This window comes from Oncorhynchus kisutch, unplaced genomic scaffold (assembly GCF_002021735.2).
Source record: "Oncorhynchus kisutch isolate 150728-3 unplaced genomic scaffold, Okis_V2 scaffold2202, whole genome shotgun sequence".
Classification (NCBI taxonomy): domain Eukaryota; kingdom Metazoa; phylum Chordata; class Actinopteri; order Salmoniformes; family Salmonidae; genus Oncorhynchus; species Oncorhynchus kisutch.
In genome coordinates this window covers 858309-875975 of record NW_022264147.1, presented here as the reverse complement: position 1 = coordinate 875975, position 17667 = coordinate 858309, and the positions used below count along the sequence as shown (strand labels likewise).

The following is a 17667-nucleotide window of genomic DNA, read 5'->3' as shown; positions in this document are numbered from 1 at the left end:
TGATTCTGTCTGACAGCCCAGAGCAGAGACCCGAGGCAAGACCAAACACTGTTGTGATTCTGTCTGACAGCCCAGAGCAGAGACCCGAGGCAAGACCAAACACTGTTGTGATTCTGTCTGACAGCCCAGAGCAGAGACCAAAACACTGGCTGTGATTCTGTCTGTAGGTGTTTCCTACGGTTCTGTTGGATCAGAGACAAAGTAGGCCCCTTCCTCGTCCATTTCTGTTAATACAAATCAATCTCATGTTGGTGTAGAGAGCTCCCCTGTCGTTTGTGTGTTTGTGTGTGTGTGTGTGTGTGTGTGTGTGTGTGTGTGTTTCCCTCCTCTCTCACAGCTCAATACACATATAGACGTGTTATAGACGTGTTATCTGAGCAGATACGTCATATATTTCGAGGTTCCATGTTGTTCTGTGTGTTTTATATCCAGAGGTTCCATGTTGTTCTGTGTGTTTATATCCAGAGGTTCCATGTTGTTCTGTGTGTTTATATCCAGAGGTTCCATGTTGTTCTGTGTGTTTATATCCAGAGGTTCCATGCTGTTCTGTGTGTTTATATCCAGAGGTACCATGTTGTTCTGTGTGATTATATCCAGAGGTTCCATGTTGTTCTGTGTGATTATATCCAGAGGTTCCATGTTGTTCTGTGTGTTTATATCCAGAGGTTCCATGTTGTTCTGTGTGTTTATATCCAGAGGTTCCATGTTGTTCTGTGTGTTTATATCGAGGTTCCATGTTGTTCTGTGTGTTTATATCGAGGTTCCATGTTGTTCTGTGTGTTTATATCGAGGTTCCATGTTGTTCTGTGTGATTATATCCAGAGGTTCCATGTTGTTCTGTGTGTTTATATCGAGGTTCCATGTTGTTCTGTGTGATTATATCCAGAGGTTCCATGTTGTTCTGTGTGATTATATCCAGAGGTTCCATGTTGTTCTGTGTGTTTATATCCAGAGGTTCCATGTTGTTCTGTGTGTTTATATCCAGAGGTTCCATGTTGTTCTGTGTGTTTATATCCAGAGGTTCCATGTTGTTCTGTGTGTTTATATCCAGAGGTTCCATGTTGTTCTGTGTGTTTATATCCAGAGGTTCCATGTTGTTCTGTGTGATTATATCCAGAGGTTCCATGTTGTTCTGTGTGTTTATACCCAGAGGTTCCATGTTGTTCTGTGTGTTTATATCCAGAGGTTCCATGTTGTTCTGTGTGTTTATATCCAGAGGTTCCATGTTGTTCTGTGTGTTTATATCGAGGTTCCATGTTGTTCTGTGTGTTTATATCCAGAGGTTCCATGTTGTTCTGTGTGTTTATATCCAGAGGTTCCATGTTGTTCTGTGTGATTATATCCAGAGGTTCCATGTTGTTCTGTGTGATTATATCCAGAGGTTCCATGTTGTTCTGTGTGTTTATATCCAGAGGTTCCATGTTGTTCTGTGTGTTTATATCCAGAGGTTCCATGTTGTTCTGTGTGTTTATATCCAGAGGTTCCATGTTGTTCTGTGTGATTATATCCAGAGGTTCCATGTTGTTCTGTGTGATTATATCCAGAGGTTCCATGTTGTTCTGTGTGATTATATCCAGAGGTTCCATGTTGTTCTGTGTTTATACCCAGAGGTTCCATGTTGTTCTGTGTGATTATACCCAGAGGTTCCATGTTCTGTGTGATTATATCCAGAGGTTCCATGTTGTTCTGTGTGATTATATCCAGAGGTTCCATGTTGTTCTGTGTGATTATACCCAGAGGTTCCATGTTGTTCTGTGTGATTATACCCAGAGGTTCCATGTTGTTCTGTGTGATTATACCCAGAGGTTCCATGTTGTTCTGTGTGATTATATCCAGAGGTTCCATGTTGTTCTGTGTGTTTATATCGAGGTTCCATGTTGTTCTGTGTGATTATACCCAGAGGTTCCATGTTGTTCTGTGTGATTATACCCAGAGGTTCCATGTTGTTCTGTGTGATTATACCCAGAGGTTCCATGTTGTTTCTGTGTGATTATATCCAGAGGTTCCATGTTGTTCTGTGTGTTTATATCGAGGTTCCATGTTGTTCTGTGTGTTTATATCCAGAGGTTCCATGTTGTTCTGTGTGTTTACATTGAGGTTCCATGTTGTTCTGTGTGATTATATCCAGAGGTTCCATGTTGTTCTGTGTGTTTATATCCAGAGGTTCCATGTTGTTCTGTGTGATTATATCCAGAGGTTCCATGTTGTTCTGTGTGTTTATATCCAGAGGTTCCATGTTGTTCTGTGTGTTTATATCCAGAGGTTCCATGTTGTTCTGTGTGTTTTATACCCAGAGGTTCCATGTTGTTCTGTGTGTTTATATCCAGAGGTTCCATGTTGTTCTGTGTGTTTATATCCAGAGGTTCCATGTTGTTCTGTGTGTTTATATCCAGAGGTTCCATGTTGTTCTGTGTGTTATACCCAGAGGTTCCATGTTGTTCTGTGTGTTTATATCCAGAGGTTCCATGTTGTTCTGTGTGTTTATAACCCAGAGGTTCCATGTTGTTCTGTGTGTTTACATCCAGAGGTTCCATGTTGTTCTGTGTGTTTATATCCAGAGGTTCCATGTTGTTCTGTGTGTTTATCCAGAGGTTCCATGTTGTTCTGTGTGTTTATACCCAGAGGTTCCATGTTGTTCTGTGTGTTTATATCCAGAGGTTCCATGTTGTTCTGTGTGTTTATACCCAGAGGTTCCATGTTGTTCTGTGTGATTATATCCAGAGGTTCCATGTTGTTCTGTGTGTTTATACCCAGAGGCTCCATGTTGTTCTGTGTGTTTATCCAGAGGTTCCATGTTGTTCTGTGTGTTTATACCCAGAGGTTCCATGTTGTTCTGTGTGTTTACATCCAGAGGTTCCATGTTGTTCTGTGTGTTTATATCAGAGGTTCCATGTTGTTCTGTGTGTTTATACCCAGAGGTTCCATGTTGTTCTGTGTGTTTACATCCAGAGGTTCCATGTTGTTCTGTGTGTTTATATCCAGAGGTTCCATGTTGTTCTGTGTGATTATACCCAGAGGTTCCATGTTGTTCTGTGCATTTATATCCAGAGGTTCCATGTTGTTCTGTGTGTTTATACCCAGAGGTTCCATGTTGTTCTGTGTGTTTACATCCAGAGGTTCCAGTTGTTCTGTGTGTTCACATCCAGAGGTTCCATGTTGTTCTGTGTGTTTACATCCAGAGGTTCCATGTTGTTCTGTGTGTTTGCATCCAGAGGTTCCATGTTGTTCTGTGTGTTTACATCCAGAGGTTCCATGTTGTTCTGTTGTTCACATCCAGAGGTTCCATGTTGTTCTGTGTGTTATATCCAGAGGTTCCATGTTGTTCTGTGTGTTTATACCCAGAGGTTCATGTTGTTCTGGTGTATTCACATCCAGAGGTTCCATGTTGTTCTGTGTGTTTATATCCAGAGGTTCCATGTTGTTCTGTGTGTTTATACCCAGAGGTTCCATGTTGTTCTGTGTGTTTATACCCAGAGGTTCCATGTTGTTCTGTGTGTTTATACCCAGAGGTTCCATGTTGTTCTGTGTGTTTATATCCAGAGGTTCCATGTTGTTCTCTGTGTTTATATCCAGAGGTTCCATGTTGTTCTGTGTGTTTATACCCAGAGGTTCCATGTTGTTCTGTGTGTTTATACCCAGAGGTTCCATGTTGTTCTGTGTGTTTATCCAGAGGTTCCATGTTGTTCTGTGTGTTTACATCCAGAGGTTCCATGTTGTTCTGTGTGTTTACATCCAGAGGTTCCATGTTGTTCTGTGTGTTTACATCCAGAGGTTCCATGTGTTCTGTGTGTTTCACATCCAGAGGTTCCCTGTTGTTCTGTGTGTTTATATCCAGAGGTTCCATGTTGTTCTGGTGTTTATCCCAGAGGTTCCATGTGTTCTGTGTTTTCCACATCCAGAGGTTCCATGTTGTTCTGTGTGTTTATACCCAGAGGTTCCATGTTGTTCTGTGTTTTATACCCAGAGGTTCCATGTTGTTCTGTGTGTTTATATCCAGAGGTTCCATGTATGTTCTGTGTGTTTATACCCAGAGGTTCCATGTTGTTCTGTGTGTTTACATCCAGAGGTTCCATGTTGTTCTGTGTGTTTATATCCAGAGGTTCCATGTTGTTCTGTGTGTTTATACCCAGAGGTTCCATGTTGTTCTGTGTGTTTACATCCAGAGGTTCCATGTTGTTCTGTGTGTTTATATCCAGAGGTTCCATGTTGTTCTGTGTGTTTATCCAGAGGTTCCATGTTGTTCTGTGTGTTTATATCCAGAGGTTCCATGTTGTTCTGTGTGTTTATATCCAGAGGTTCCATGTTGTTCTGTGTGTTTATACCAGAGGTTCCATGTTGTTCTGTGTGTTTACATCCAGAGGTTCCATGTTGTTCTGTGTGTTTATATCCAGAGGTTCCATGTTGTTCTGTGTGTTTAATACCAGAGGTTCCATGTTGTTCTGTGTTTTACATCCAGAGGTTCCATGTTGTTCTGTGTGTTTACATACCAGAGGTTCCATGTTGTTCTGTGTGTTTATACCCAGAGGTTCCATGTTGTTCTGTGTGTTATATCCAGAGGTTCCATGTTGTTCTGTGTGTTTATACCCAGAGGTTCCATGTTGTTCTGTGTGTTTATACCCAGAGGTTCCATGTTGTTCTGTGTGTTTATATCCAGAGGTTCCATGTTGTTCTGTGTGTTTATATCCAGAGGTTCCATGTTGTTCTGTGTGTTTATATCCAGAGGTTCCATGTTGTTCTGTGTGTTTATATCCAGAGGTTCCATGTCGTTCTGTGTGTTTATACCAGAGGTTCCATGTCGTTCTGTGTGTTTATATCCAGAGGTTCCATGTTGTTCTGTGTGTTTATATCCAGAGGTTCCATGTTGTTCTGTTGTTAATCAGAGGTTCCATGTTGTTCTGTGTGTTTCACATCCAGAGGTTCCATGTTGTTCTGTGTGTTTATATCCAAGGTTCCATGTTGTTCTGTGTGTTTATATCCAGAGGTTCCATGTTGTTCTGTGTGTTTATATCCAGAGGTTCCATGTTGTTCTGTGTGTTTATATCCAGAGGTTCCATGTTGTTCTGTGTGTTTATATCCAGAGGTTCCATGTTGTTCTGTGTGTTATATCCAGAGGTTCCATGTTGTTCTGTGTGTTTATATCCAGAGGTTCCATGTTGTTCTGTGTGTTTATATCAGAGGGTTCCATGTTGTTCTGTGTGTTTATATCCAGAGGTTCCATGTTGTTCTGTGTGTTTATATCCAGAGGTTCCATGTTGTTCTGTGTGTTTATATCGAGGTTCCATGTTGTTCTGTGTGTTTATATCGAGGTTCCATGTTGTTCTGTGTGTTTATCCGAGGTTCCATGTTGTTCTGTGATTATATCCAGAGGTTCCATGTTGTTCTGTGTGTTTATATCCAGAGGTTCCATGTTGTTCTGTGTGTTTATATCCAGAGGTTCCATGTTGTTCTGTGTGTTATATCCAGAGGTTCCATGTTGTTCTGTGTGTTTATATCCAGAGGTTCCATGTTGTTCTGTGTGTTTATATCCAGAGGTTCCATGTTGTTCTGTGTGTTTATATCCAGAGGTTCCATGTTGTTCTGTGTGATTATATCCAGAGGTTCCATGTTGTTCTGTGTGATTATATCCAGAGGTTCCATGTTGTTCTGTGTGTTTATATCCAGAGGTTCCATGTTGTTCTGTGTGTTTATATCCAGAGGTTCCATGTTGTTCTCTGTGTTTATATCCAGAGGTTCCATGTTGTTTCTGTGTGTTATACCCAGAGGTTCCATGTTGTTCTGTGTGTTTATATCCAGAGGTTCCATGTTGTTCTGTGTGTTTATCCAGAGGTTCCATGTTGTTCTGTGTGTTTATACCCAGAGGTTCCATGTTGTTCTGTGTGTTTACATCCAGAGGTTCCATGTTGTTCTGTGTGTTCACATCCAGAGGTTCCATGTTGTTCTGTGTGTTACATCCAGAGGTTCCATGTTGTTCTGTGTGTTTACATCCAGAGGTTCCATGTTGTTCTGTGTGTTTACATCCAGAGGTTCCATGTTGTTCTGTGTGTTCACATCCAGAGGTTCCATGTTGTTCTGTGTGTTTATATCCAGAGGTTCCATGTTGTTCTGTGTGTTTATACCCAGAGGTTCCATGTTGTTCTGTGTTTTCATATCCAGAGGTTCCATGTTGTTCTGTGTGATTATACCCAGAGGTTCCATGTTGTTCTGTGTGTTTATATCCAGAGGTTCCATGTTGTTCTCTGTGTTTATATCCAGAGGTTCCATGTTGTTCTGTGTGTTTATACCCAGAGGTTCCATGTTGTTCTGTGTGTTTATACCCAGAGGTTCCATGTTGTTCTGTGTGTTTATCCAGAGTTCCATGTTGTTCTGTGTGTTTACATCCAGAGGTTCCATGTTGTTCTGTGTGTTACATCCAGAGGTTCCATGTTGTTCTGTGTGTTTACATCCAGAGGTTCCATGTTGTTCTGTGTGTTCACATCCAGAGGTTCCATGTTGTTCTGTGTGTTTATATCCAGAGGTTCCATGTTGTTCTGTGTGTTTATACCCAGAGGTTCCATGTTGTTCTGTGTTTTCACATCCAGAGGTTCCATGTTGTTCTGTGTGTTTATACCCAGAGGTTCCATGTTGTTCTGTGTGTTTATACCCAGAGGTTCCATGTTGTTCTGTGTGTTTATATCCAGAGGTTCCATGTTGTTCTGTGTGTTTATACCCAGAGGTTCCATGTTGTTCTGTGTGTTTACATCCAGAGGTTCCATGTTGTTCTGTGTGTTTATATCCAGAGGTTCCATGTTGTTCTGTGTGTTTACCCAGAGGTTCCATGTTGTTCTGTGTGTTTACATCCAGAGGTTCCATGTTGTTCTGTGTGTTTATATCCAGAGGTTCCATGTTGTTCTGTGTGTTTTTATCCAGAGGTTCCATGTTGTTCTGTGTGATTATACCCAGAGGTTCCATGTTGTTCTGTGTGTTTTATCCAGAGGTTCCATGTTTCTGTGTGTTTATACCCAGAGGTTCCATGTTGTTCTGTGTGTTTAATCCAGAGGTTCCATGTTGTTCTGTGTGTTCACATCCAGAGGTTCCATGTTGTTCTGTGTGTTTATATCCAGAGGTTCCATGTTGTTCTGTGTGTTTATATCCAGAGGTTCCATGTTGTTCTGTGTGTTTACATCCAGAGGTTCCATGTTGTTCTGTGTGTTTATATCCAGAGGTTCCATGTTGTTCTGTGTGTTTATATCCAGAGGTTCCATGTTGTTCTGTGTGTTTATCCAGAGGTTCCATGTTGTTCTTGTGTGATTATACCAGAGGTTCCATGTTGTTCTGTGTGTTTATATCAGAGGTTCCATGTTGTTCTGTGTGTTTATACCCAGAGGTTCCATGTTGTTCTGTGTGTTTATATCCAGAGGTTCCATGTTTGTTCTGTGTGTTTACATCCAGAGGTTCCATGTTGTTCTGTGTGTTTATATCCAGAGGTTCCATGTTGTTCTGTGTGTTTTACATCCAGAGTTCCATGTTGTTCTGTGTGTTTACATCCAGAGGTTCCATGTTGTTCTGTGTGTTTACATCCAGAGGTTCCATGTTGTTCTGTGTGTTTACATCCAGAGGTTCCATGTTGTTCTGTGTGTTTATATCCAGAGGTTCCATGTGTTCTGTGTGTTTATACCCAGAGGTTCCATGTTGTTCTGTGTGTTTCATACCAGAGGTTNACCCCCCCCCCCCCCCCCCCCCCCAAAACACACACATCTACAGCCGGGACCCCCCCCCCCCCCCAAAACACACACATCTACAGCGGGACCCCCCCCCAAAACACACCCCTCTACAGCCGGGACCCCCACCCAAAAAAACACACACATCTACAGCGGGACCCCCCCCCAAAACACACACATCTACAGCCGGGCCCCCCACCAAAAACACACACATCTACAGCCGGGACCCCCCCCCCCCCCCAAAAACACAACATCTAGAGCCGGGACCCCCCCCCCCCCCAAAACACAACATCTACAGCCGGGACCCCCCCCAAAACACACACATCTACAGCCGGGACCCCCCAAAACACACACATCTACAGCCCGGGACCCCCCCCGAAACACACACATCTACAGCCGGGACCCCCCCCCAAAACACACAATCTACAGCCGGGACCCCCCCCCCCCCCCCCCCCCCCCCCCCCCCAAAATACACACATCTACAGCGGGTCCCCCAAAACACACACATCTACAGCCGACCCCCAACCCCCCCCCCCCCCACCCCCCCCCCCCCCCCCCCCCCCCCCCCAACTACTCCTTCTGTCGTCAACATGAGAGAGATTCTGTACCTCGTCTTTCTCCATCTGACCTCCTCAAACACACACATCCTCTGTTCATCTGTTTCGGTCTGTTAATCTGGACTGAGGTGTCATGGTTCCTCAACAAGACTGTCTGGTTCGTGTCATGGTTCCTCAACAAGACTGTCTGGTTCGGTTCTGTTAACACTCTACCTCCTTCTCTTCTGTCAGGCTGAGGTGTCGTGGATCCCCAACAAGCATTATTCCGGTATCTACGGTCTGATGAAGCTGTGTGCTCACCACGACCATATACCCCCAGACCTGCAGAAAGTCATCGTCCTGGACACAGATATCACCTCCGCTACGGACATCCGCTGAGCTCTGGGCCGTCTTCCACAAGTTCAAAGGTGAGCGACTACATCCTTTCCTGTTGTGGTGTAATTGTGCTTCCTGTTACTTCTGCTAAGGGCGTTGTATTCATTAGGAGCCACTAGCAAAACTAAAATGAGTGTTTCTTATTGGACAAGGTCAGTTAGTTCCCTCCCTGTTTCAAGTAAGTTTGCTTCTGTTAGGGAAAGGGGGATACCTAGTCAGTTGTATAACTGTGTATTCAACTGAAATGTGTCTTCCTCATTTAACCCTCTGTGTGGGGGGGGGGGCTGCCTTAGTCAACATCCTGTTCATACCCCACCCCCACCCTGTTCATTTAACCCTCTGGATCAGAGAGGTGGGGGGGGCTGCCTTAGTCAACGTCCTGTTCATACCCCACCCCCACCCCGTTCATTTAACCCTCTGAATCAGAGAGGTGGGGGGGGCTGCCACGTCTTCCGCGCTGGGGAACAGTGGGTTAACTGCCTTGTTCAGGGGAACAGTGGGTTAACTGCCTTGTTCAGGGGAACAGTGGGTGAACTGCCTTGTTCAGGGGAACAGTGGGTTAACTGCCTTGTTCAGGGGAACAGTGGGTTAACTGCCTTGTTCAGGGGAACAGTGGGTTAACTGCCTTGTTCAAGGGAACAGTGGGTGAACTGCCTTGTTCAGGGGAACAGTGGGTGAACTGCCTTGTTCATGGGGAACAGTGGGTGAACTGCCCTTGTTCAGGGGAACAGTGGGTGAACTGCCTTGTTCAGGGGAACAGTGGGTGAACTGCCTTGTTCAGGGGAACAGTGGGTGAACTGCCTTGCTCAGGGCCCGGGGAACAGTGGGTGAACTGCCTTGCTCAGGGCCCGGGGAACAGTGGGTTAACTGCCTTGCTCAGGGACAGAACAACAGATTTCTTTACCTTGTCAGCTCGGGGATTCGATCCAGCAACCTTCCGGTAACTGGCCCAACGCTCCAACCACTAGGCTACCTGCTGGTTATTGGCCCAACACTCTAACCACTAGGCTACCTGCTGGTTATTGGCCCAACACTCTAACCACTAGGCTACCTGCTGGTTACTGACCCAACCACTAGGCTACGTTTGGTTCCTAATGGAGTAGTCTATTCAGGACGTGAATTTAAATTAAATTGATGATTTGCTTATTGTTGTTCTATGAGGAGGAAGAGGGAGGTTGGGGGGAGGGAGGGAGGTGGACTCCAGAGATTTATGGGTCCCTTTCTGGCCCACTGTGTATTACCTTTGGATCAATCTTCATTACCAGTTCACATTATGCTTCACCACTAGCCAACCCCATCCTGTTCATACCCCACCCTGTTCATACCCCACCCCCCACCCTGTTCATACCCCACCCTGTTCATACCCCCACCCCCCACCATGTCCATTCAGTTAGCCTGTCCTCTTCTACCTCTCACCCATTCAGTTAGCCTGTCCTTTCTACATCTCACCCATTCAGTTAGCCTGTCCTTTCTACCTCTCACCCTTTCAGTTAGCCTGTCCTTTCTACCTCCACCCATTCAGTTAGCCTGTCCTTTCTACCTCTCACCCATTCAGTTAGCCTGTCCTTTCTACCTCTCACCCATTCAGTTAGCCTGTCCTTTCTACCTCTCACCCATTCAGGTACCCTGTCCTTTTCTACCTCTCACCCTTCAGTCAGCCTGTCCTTTCTACCTCTCACCCATTCAGTTAGCCTGTCCTTTCTACCTCTCACCCATTCAGTTAGCCTGTCCTTTCTACTCTCACCCATTCAGTCAGCCTGTCCTTTCTACCTCTCACCCATTCAGTGAGCCTGTCCTTTCTACCTCTCACCCAGTCAGTTAGCTGTCCTTTCTACCTCTCACCCATTCAGTTAGCCTGTCCTTTCTACCTCTCACCCATTCAGTTAGCTGTCCTTTCTACCTCTCACCCATTCAGTCAGCCTGTTCTTTCTACCTCTTCACCCATTCAGGTACCCTGTCCTTTCTACCTCTCACCCATTCAGGTACCCTGTCCTTTCTACCTTCACCCATTCAGTTAGCCTGTCCTTTCTACCTCCATCCACCATTCAGGTACCCTGTCCTTTCTACCTCTCACCCATTCAGTCAGCCTGTCCTTTCTACCTCTCACCCATTCAGGTACCCTGTCCTTTCTAACCTCTCACCCATTCAGGTACCCTGTCCTTTCTACCTCTCACCCATTCAGTTAGCCTGTCCTTTCTACCTCTCACCCATTCAGTCAGCCTGTCCTTTCTACCTCTCACCCATTCAGTCAGCCGGCACATGGATTCTATCACATTCACAGGTGTACAGCAACGTGTTAGATGCTTAGTACTCCCTATTTAAACCTGTGGTTTTATCCCATTTTGAAGTAGAACCACCTACAGTGCTGAAACTTAAATTCCTACTACTTTGCTATTTTAATGAATTCAGAACTACTTACAATTCCATTAGGTGTCTTCAAACCATTATAGCACAAATCACCTACAGTGCCGACACTGAATTGTGACATCAAAAAAATAATTGTAATTACCATAATGTATTCTATTTTAATGTTTAGAATTCAGAACTACTTACAGTCCAATTAGAATTCAAACCACTCTCTGTTCCATCTAGCCAGCCAATCATTCTTTCCCAAGCAGGATTCTTAAGCAGCAGGCACATTGGTTTGGATTAACAGTGATTGGTGGTTTAGGATTCTGAAAGTCTAATATTGAAGTCTCCGCCTCCCACGCTTTCTTTTACCCAGGAGACAGTATGCAGATAGTAGCTTGTCATTGTGAATGTTCAGGCAAAGAGGTAAAACTAGCTCTATAGATTCAGGTATCTAGTGCTGCTCCTTCAGCCCCCTGCTGGGTCTCTAACTGCCCCTACAGCCCCCTGCTGGGTCTCTGGGGGGGGTGGGGGGGGGGGGTAGCCTAGAGCGTTGGACTAGTAACCGGAAGGTTGCAAGTTCAAATCCCCGAGCTGACAAGGTACAAATCTGTCGTTCTGCCCCTGAACAGGCAGTTAAACCACTCTTCCTAGGCCGTCATTGAAATAAGAATTGGTTCTTAACAGCCCCCTGCTGGGTCTCTAACTGCCCCTACAGCCCCCGGCTGGGTCTCTAACTGCCCCTACAGCCCCCTGCTGGGTCTCTGTCTCTAACTGCACCTACAGCCCCCTGCTGGGTCTCTAACTGCCCCTACAGCCCCCGGCTGGGTCTCTAACTGCTCCTACAGCACCCTGCTGGGTCTCTAACTGCCCCTACAGCCCCCTGCTGGGTCTCTAACTGCCCCTACAGCCCCCTGCTGGGTCTCTAACTGCCCCTACAGCCCCTGCTGGGTCTCTAACTGCCCCTACAGCCCCCTGCTGGGTCTCTAACGGCCCCTACAGCCCCCTGCTGGGTCTCTAACTGCCTCTACAGCCCCCTGCTGGGTCTCTAACTGCCCCTACAGCCCCCTGCTGGGTCTCTAACTGCCCCTACAGCCCCCTGCTGGGTCTCTAACTGCCCCTACAGCCCCCTGCTGGTCTCTAACTTCCCCTACAGCCCCCGGCTGGGTCTCTAACGGCCCCTACAGCCCCCTGCTGGGTCTCTAACTGCCCTACAGCCCCCTGCTGGGTCTCTAACGGCCCCTACAGCCCCCTGCTGGGTCTCTAACTGCCCCTACAGCCCCCTGCTGGTCTCTAACTGCCCCTACAGCCCCCTGCTGGGTCTCTAACTGCCCCTACAGCCCCCTGCTGGGTCTCGGTCTCTAACTGCCCCTACAGCCCCTGCTGGGTCTCGGTCTCTAACTGCCCCTACAGCCCCCTGCTGGGTCTCTAACTGCCCTACAGCCCCCTGCTGGGTCTCTAACTGCCCCTACAGCCCCCTGCTGGGTCTCTAACTGCCCCTACAGCCCCCTGCTGGGTCTCTAACTGCCCCTACAGCCCCCTGCTGGGTCTCTAACTGCCCCTACAGCCCCCTGCTGGGTCTCTAACTGCCCCTACAGCCCCCTGCTGGGTCTCTAACTGCCCCTACAGCCCCCTGCTGGGTCTCTAACTGCCCCTACAGCCCCCTGCTGGGTCTCTAACTGCCCCTACAGCCCCCTGCTGGGTCTCTAACTGCTCCTACAGCCCCCTGCTGGGTCTCTAACTGCCCCTACAGCCCCCTGCTGGGTCTCGGTCTCTAACTGCCCCTACAGCCCCCTGCTGGGTCTCGGGTCTCTAACTGCCCCCTACAGCCCCCTGCTGGGTCTCTAACTGCCCCTACAGCCCCCTGCTGGGTCTCTAACTGCCCCTACAGCCCCCTGCTGGGTCTCTAACTGCCCCTACAGCTCCCTGCTGGGTCTCTAACTGCCCCTACAGCCCCCTGCTGGGTCTCTAACTGCCCCTACAGCCCCCTGCTGGGTCTCTAACTGCCCCTACAGCCCCCTGCTGGGTCTCTAACTTCCCCTACAGCCCCCTGCTGGGTCTCTAACGGCCCCTACAGCCCCCTGCTGGGTCTCTGTCTCTAACTGCCCCTACAGCCCCCTGCTGGGTCTCTAACTGCCCCTACAGCCCCCTGCTGGGTCTCTAACTGCCCTACAGCCCCCTGCTGGGTCTCTAACTGCCCCTACAGCCCCCTGCTGGTCTCTAACTGCCCCTACAGCCCCCTGCTGGGTCTCTAACTTCCCCTACAGCCCCCTGCTGGGTCTCTAACGGCCCCTACAGCCCCCTGCTGGGTCTCTGTCTCTAACTGCCCCTACAGCCCCCTGCTGGGTCTCTAACTGCCCCTACAGCCCCCTGCTGGGTCTCTAACTGCCCCTACAGCCCCCTGCTGGGTCTCTAACTGCCCCTACAGCCCCCTGCTGGGTCTCTAACTGCCCCTAACAGCCCCCTGCTGGGTCTCTTAACTGCCCCTACAGCCCCCGGCTGGGTCTCTAACTGCCCCTACAGCCCCCTGCTGGGTCTCTAACTGCCCCTACAGCCCCCTGCTGGGTCCTCTAACTGCCCCTACAGCCCCCTGCTGGGTCTCTAAACTGCCCCTACAGCCCCCTGCTGGGTCTCTAACTGCCCCTACAGCCCCCTGCTGGGTCTCTAACTGCCCCTACAGCCCCCTGCTGGGTCTCTAACTTCCCCTACAGCCCCCTCGCCCCCTGCTGGTCTCTAACGGCCCCTACAGCCCCCTGCTGGGTCTCTGTCTCTAACTGCCCCTACAGCCCCCTGCTGGGTCTCTAACTGCCCCTACAGCCCCCTGCTGGGTCTCTAACTGCCCCTACAGCCCCCTGCTGGGTCTCTAACTGCCCCTACAGCCCCCTGCTGGGTCTCTAACTGCCCCTACAGCCCCCTGCTGGGTCTCTAACTGCCCCTACAGCCCCCTGCTGGGTCTCTAACTGCCCCTACAGCCCCCTGCTGGGTCTCTAACTGCCCCTACAGCCCCCTGCTGGGTCTCTAACTGCCCCTACAGCCCCCTGCTGGGTCTCTAACTGCCCCTACAGCCCCCTGCTGGGTCTCTAACTGCCCCTACAGCCCCCTGCTGGGTCTCTAACTGCCCCTACAGCCCCCTGCTGGGTCTCTAACTGCCCCTACAGCCCCCTGCTGGGTCTCTAACTGCTCCTACAGCCCCCTGCTGGGTCTCTAACTGCCCCTACAGCCCCCTGCTGGGTCTCTAACTGCCCCTACAGCCCCCTGCTGGGTCTCTAACTGCCCCTACAGCCCCCTGCTGGGTCTCTAACTGCCCCTACAGCCCCCTGCTGGGTCTCTAACTGCCCCTACAGCCCCCTGCTGGGTCTCTAACTGCCCCTACAGCCCCCTGCTGGGTCTCTAACTGCCCCTACAGCCCCCTGCTGGGTCTCTAACTGCCCCTACAGCCCCCTGCTGGGTCTCTAACTGCCCCTACAGCCCCCTGCTGGGTCTCTAACTGCCCCTACAGCCCCCGGCTGGGTCTCTAACTGCCCCTACAGCCCCCCAACTGTAGGTTGTTGTTTGGGTAGAAACCTAACTAGATGTCTGACTGTAGGTTGTTGTTTGGGTAGAAACCTAGCTAGATGTCTGACTGTAGGTTGTTGTTTGGGTAGAAACCTAGCTAGATGTCTGACTGTAGGTTGTTGTTTGGGTAGAAACCTAGCTAGATGTCTGACTGTAGGTTGTTGTTTGGGTATAAACCTAGCTAGATGTCTGACTGTAGGTTGTTGTTTGGGTATAAACCTAGCTAGATGTCTGACTGTAGGTTGTTGTTTGGGTAGAAACCTAGCTAGATGTCTGACTGTAGGTTGTTGTTTGGGTATAAACCTAGCTAGATGTCTGACTGTAGGTTGTTGTTTGGGTATAAACCTAGCTAGATGTCTGACTGTAGGTTGTTGTTTGGGTAGAAACCTAGCTAGATGTCTGACTGTAGGTTGTTGTTTGGGTAGAAACCTAGCTAGATCTCTGACTGTAGGTTGTTGTTTGGGTAGAAACCTAGCTAGATGTCTGACTGTAGGTTGTTGTTTGGGTAGAAACCTAGCTAGATGTCTCAGACTGTAGGTTGTTGTTTGGGAAGAAACCTAGCTAGATGTCTGACTGTAGGTTGTTGTTTGGGTAGAAACCTAGCTAGATGTCTCAGACTGTAGGTTGTTGTTTGGGTAGAAACCTAGCTAGATGTCTGACTGTAGGTTGTTGTTTGGGTAGAAACCTAGCTAGATGTCTGACTGTAGGTTGTTGTTTGGGTAGAAACCTAGCTAGATGTCTGACTGTAGGTTGTTGTTTGGGTAGAAACCTAGCTAGATGTCTCAGACTGTAGGTTGTTGTTTGGGTAGAAACCTAGCTAGATGTCTGACTGTAGGTTGTTGTTTGGGTAGAAACCTAGCTTGATGTCTCAGACTGTAGGTTGTTGTTTGGGTAGAAACCTAGCCAGATGTCTGACTGTAGGTTGTTGTTTGGGTAGAAACCTAGCTAGATGTCTCAGACTGTAGGTTGTTGTTTGGGTAGAAACCTAGCTAGATGTCTGACCCTAACCCTAACCCTTCTCAGTAGACTGACGCGTCCAGTATATATTTAATTCTTAGTACACTGACTAGTCCAGTATGTATTTAATTCTCAGTAGACTGACTAGTCCAGCATATATTCTATAGTGTCAGGCAGGTTACTTTAAAGACTTCAAAGTAAATTTCTTGAAAAACATTTTCTCTGATACTCTTTCCCTATTTGTCTTTTCCTCCAATCCTCACTTCCTCTGTCCCTGCCGTCTCCTCAGAGCACATTGCAGGAGAAGGTTTTAAGGGCGGGTCCTTTGATCTTCTCCTCCAATCCGGTGTGAGAAGGAGGCGAGGACAGAGGATACTAGCAGTAAACTGTTTCTATCTGTATGGGCAAGGTTTTAAGGGCGGGCCCTTTGATCTTCTCCTCCAATCCGGTTGGAGGCCCAAGCTGTCTCAGAATGTGTTTTCTTCATCTCGTTGATTAATGGTATTAGCAGGGAGGACAAGGACCAGTCTGGCGGATACTGTCCACTCTAAATCCACACACACACAGACTCTCCAAATCCTCCATTACTTAACTGGATTAAACAGCAGCAGCTCCAAACAGCCACATGGTGAAGTCTCAAGAAGAACCAACAGACACTGCTTTATGATCTATTTTACTGACTGCTACTTCCTGTTGTTTTACTGACTGCTACTTCCTCTGTTGTTTTACTGACGGGCTGCTACTTCCTCTGTTGTTTTACTGACTGCTACTTCCTGTTGTTTTACTGACTGCTACTTCCTCTGTTGTTTTACTGACGGGCTGCTACTTCCTCTGTTGTTTTACTGACTGCTACTTCCTCTGTTGTTTTACTGACTGCTACTTCCTCTGTTGTTTTACTGACTGCTACTTCCTCTGTTGTTTTACTGATGGGCTGCTACTTCCTCTGTTGTTTTACTGACTGCTACTTCCTGTTGTTTTACTGACTGCTACTTCCTCTGTTGTTTTACTGACGGGCTGCTACTTCCTCTGTTGTTTTACTGACTGCTACTTCCTCTGTTGTTTTACTGACTGCTACTTCCTCTGTTGTTTTACTGACTGCTACTTCCTCTGTTGTTTTACTGACTGACTGCTACTTCCTCTGTTGTTTTACTGACTGCTACTTCCTCTGTTGTTTTACTGACTGCTACTTCCTCTGTTGTTTTACTGACTGCTACTTCCTCTGTTGTTTTACTGACTGCTACTTCCTCTGTTGTTTTACTGACTGACTGCTACTTCCTCTGTTGTTTTACTGACTGCTACTTCCTCTGTTGTTTTACTGACTGACTGCTACTTCCTCTGTTGTTTTACTGACTGACTGCTACTTCCTGTTGTTTTTACTGACTGACTGCTACTTCCTCTGTTGTTTTACTGACTGACTGCTACTTCCTCTGTTGTTTTACTGACTGACTGCTACTTCCTCTGTTGGTTTACTGACTGACTGCTACTTCCTCTGTTGTTTTACTGACTGCTACTTCCTCTGTTGTTTTACTGACTGCTACTTCCTCTGTTGTTTTAGCGACTGAGTGCTACTTCCTCTGTTGTTTTACTGACTGACTGCTACTTCCTCTGTTGTTTTAGCGACTGACTGCTACTTCCTCTGTTGTTTTACTGACTAACTGCTACTTCCTCTGTTGTTTTACTGATGGGCTGCTACTTCCTCTGTTGTTTTACTGATGGGCTGCTACTTCCTCTGTTGTTTTACTGACTGACTGCTACTTCCTCTGTTGTTTTACTGACTGACTGCTACTTCCTCTGTTTTACTGACGGACTGCTACTTCCTCTGTTTTACTGACTAACTGCTACTTCCTCTCTGTTGTTTTACTGACTGCTACTTCCTCTCTGTTGTTTTACTGACTGCTACTTCCTCTGTTGTTTTACTGACTGCTACTTCCTCTGTTGTTTTACTGATGGGCTGCTATTTCCTCTGTTGTTTTACTGACTGACTGCTACTTCCTCTGTTGTTTTACTGACTGACTGCTACTTCCTCTGTTGATTTACTGACTGACTTCTACTTCCTCTGTTGTTTTACTGACTGACTGCTACTTCCTCTGTTTTACAGACTGCTACTTCCTCTGTTTTAAAGAGTGACTGCTTCTTCCTCTGTTTTCGTGACTGACTGCTACTTCCTCTGTTGTTTT

The 17667-nt window shown here is 47.5% G+C and overlaps 1 protein-coding gene across 1 annotated transcript in view; it reads left to right on the top strand.

The window, feature by feature from the left end:
- Positions 1-17667, top strand: part of LOC109886633 (LARGE xylosyl- and glucuronyltransferase 1-like) — a 121396-nt gene that overhangs the window by 66096 nt on the left and 37633 nt on the right. The window contains exon 4 of the mRNA XM_031819488.1: positions 8582-8661. Within this exon, the coding sequence (XP_031675348.1) occupies positions 8582-8661 (80 nt within the window). The remainder of the gene's footprint in view (positions 1-8581; positions 8662-17667) is intronic.